The sequence below is a fragment of the Sycon ciliatum genome, chromosome 2 (assembly GCF_964019385.1).
Source record: "Sycon ciliatum chromosome 2, ocSycCili1.1, whole genome shotgun sequence".
NCBI lineage: Eukaryota > Metazoa > Porifera > Calcarea > Leucosolenida > Sycettidae > Sycon > Sycon ciliatum.
This window is the reverse complement of record NC_088644.1, coordinates 23084196-23087365: the sequence shown is the minus strand read 5'-3', so window position 1 is coordinate 23087365 and position 3170 is coordinate 23084196. Positions and strand designations below refer to the sequence as shown.

The window sequence follows — 3170 nt, the reverse complement described above, 5'->3', positions numbered from 1 at the left end:
GCATAACTGCGTGGAGAGGAACAATTGGATCAAAGCGGAATCCCTATAGGTACGGGCAGGTCGACCAAACTCTCACAACCACATAGTGGCACATGACACTCTGTGACTCATTTCATTCACACACCTCTCTGAACCTTTCTAATGCCGCACAGCTCTTCGTGTGTTGGGGAATTGAGAGCTGTAGCTACAGCAAGCCCAAGACATCTCCATCATCAAAAGTAAGGTCCATTGCACTGATAACCATTCGAGGCAATAATAATAATGATAAATAAATCCAATCCTTCAAACTAGGAATAAATAATAACAATGTAAATACTCCTATACACTGTAAAGGATGTGTAGCTTCTGGTTCAGCAGGATCAATGGTGCCACTGATAAGTTTTGAGCATAGCTGCCGATCTGAAGTCTCGGCGTCAATGATGCTGCACGGGGTCCCGGGGGGGGGGGGGGGGGGGGAGGGGTAAGGGGTAAGTACAGTAGAGGACTAGAAGCTAGAAAGAAGGCGAACATACAATGTAGGTTGGTGTGGTGTGAGCTGCTCACACCACACTCTGCTCTGCTCAGAGCACAGACACACGTACACCACACCCAGAGCAGAATATTTCCGGGGAAAAAGTTGAGGACGAGAAAAATAAATACTTTCAAGCTCCAGCTAAAAACTAAAATGACAAATCCACGCAAGATGTATACTGAGTACCAAGTCAACGGGAAAGCGAGCTAGAGACAATACATTTGCCCTATAAGAAAGATGCTATCGATAGTCTGGCAAGTGCTTTGTGATTGAGACACTGCAGATGCTGGAATGACCATCTTCAATTGCACACGCATGCACCCACACACACACACGCGCGCGCGCGCGCGCGCACACACACACACACACAAGCGCGCGCACGCAGAGCTTGCAAGCAGAGCCATGATTTCTTGAGTTCAGTAAACCACTTTGTGCACTGCACGAGAGTACTGGACTGGAACAAACACAGCAATGCAAGACCCAGCACTGACATCACACATGTACACTACTGCACTACAGGCTACAGCATCACATCACGGCTGAGCATTCTCGCGGCAGACTGCTATGATTTTCCAGTTACGTGGCACACGCCTTCGCCAGCCGTTCGGGTATTACATCACGCTGGAGGATGTCATCGTAGGTTTCCCGTCGCTGAATCACGTCCACGCTGCCGTCGCCAGTGAGAAGCACGGTTGCCGGGCGCATGACACGATTGTAGTTGGATGCCATGGACATGTGATAGGCACCAGACGCCAGCATAACCAGAACATCGTCCGCTTGATGCTCGGGTAGGCTGACATTGCGCAACAGTATATCCCCCTCTTCACAGTGTTTGCCGGTGACGCGCACGTCGTCAACTCCCGGTGCCGTGGCCGACCGGCATAGCACAGCCGTGTAGCTCGACTCGTACGTGATCGGGCGCGGGTTGTCGCTCATGCCTCCGTCCACGGACACATACTGACGCACGCCAGGCACTGACTTGGTACTGCCGATACGATAGGCCGTGACAGACGACGTGCCCACGATGGAGCGTCCCGGCTCACAGATCAGTCGTGGCAAGGAGCTATCACAGCCGCTGTCGCTGCCACACTTGCTGAACTCGTGGACGACTGCCTCGCACACCGTACGCACCCACGCGTCGATGTTTGGTGGGTCATCAGTTGGCACATATCGGATTCCGAGACCACCGCCCATGTTCAGATCGCGCACTGTGGTGAAGCCCATCTTACGACTCTTCAGCACAGCACCAACCATGAATGTGGCCAAATCTCGGTGAGGCTGCAGCTCAAATATCTGCGAGCCAATGTGGCCATGGAAGCCGACCAGTTCAATGCGTTCCTGCAAACCTAGGAGTCGCTGAAGCAGCTCGTCTACTTGGTCCGGGTCAAAGCCAAACTTGGAATCGAGATGACCCGTCTGCACATACTCGTGTGTGTGGCACTCTATGCCCGGAGTTAGTCGTACGCACACATTGGCTGTTTTGCCCAGCTTCTCCGTTACCTGCTGAATCAAGTTCAGTTCATGCCAATTGTCCAAGACGAACGTCACACCATGCTCTACACCCAGTTGAACTTCCTCCAAGGATTTGTTGTTGCCATGGTAAATAATGTCTTTGCCGGGAATGTTAGCTCGAATGCACGTCATCAGCTCACCATCCGAGACAACGTCTACACCAGCTCCGCAGCTGTACACCAAGCTAACCACAGCCAATGAGCAATGGGCTTTGGACGCGTAGAAAAGCTGAGATTTGCCTGGGTAGTACTTTGACAAGGCCGCTCTGTATGCCTGGCATGACTGGCGCACTGTCCTTTCGTCAACTATGTACAAGGGCGAGCCGTGTTGTTCAACGAGAGATTGCACACTGCATCCACCAATTTGCAAGTGATCATTGTCATCCACGCATGCCGTCAACGGTGCCAAATTCACGTTCGGGTTTTCAGCGTCCTGATCCTTCTCCCAAAGGGTCGTCATCCTTGTAGTGGTGCCAAATTCACGTTCGGTACAACATGGTACAACGCGATTTGTTTACAATTAATCCAATGCTTACAAACGCGTAGATCAACAGGCTCTCTATGTTACTAAAAGATATCAATAATACCCTCAACTACAATTTACAAGTGTGTACAATTACAAGGTATGATAGTGGCAGAACACCACAAGGCTGAGGTCCTGTGAGGACACACCGCACTCCGAAAACAGACAGACCTGTTGCAACCAGACAGGGCCGATTCGCGGAGCTCCGGATCGCGGAGTGGTTGGCAAGTGTGTACAAACTACAAACAAAAAATACATTACACAGTCCGTGCGCCAAATTCAAAAAAGTCGTCTAGAAGTTGCACTTTTATTTGCAACCGCGGGAAATTTGAGGGGTCTGAATGAGAAAATTCTCAATGGGACTCAAAATTGACAAACAAGACGACGACCAGCGCTCGAGCATAGTACCTTTTCGCCATTCCTTCGTGCATGATACCTATTCTAATTGATAAACACTACCCTCATGTTTCGTTTCATGCGCAACGGACGAAGCGAAGTGTCTTTTTTCGTCCACGAAAGAAAGGTAAGAAAATTGTCGTCTTCGCGACACCCTTCGGATTATTTAGTGGGGCATTGTGGGCCAAGGGTATTTTTTCTTTTTCTTTACAACTGTCCCCAGGTACTG

General features: G+C 50.3%; 1 protein-coding gene across 1 annotated transcript; it reads right to left on the bottom strand.

Annotated features, from left to right (window-relative positions):
• Positions 1-75: 75 nt before the first annotated feature.
• LOC135809272 (diaminopimelate decarboxylase-like) lies at positions 76-2801 on the bottom strand. The gene has a single exon (XM_065322584.1). The coding sequence runs from the start codon at positions 2480-2482 to the stop codon at positions 1088-1090; it is 1395 nt and encodes a 464-aa protein (XP_065178656.1). The 5' UTR covers positions 2483-2801; the 3' UTR covers positions 76-1087.
• Between the last annotated feature and the right edge of the window lie 369 nt (positions 2802-3170).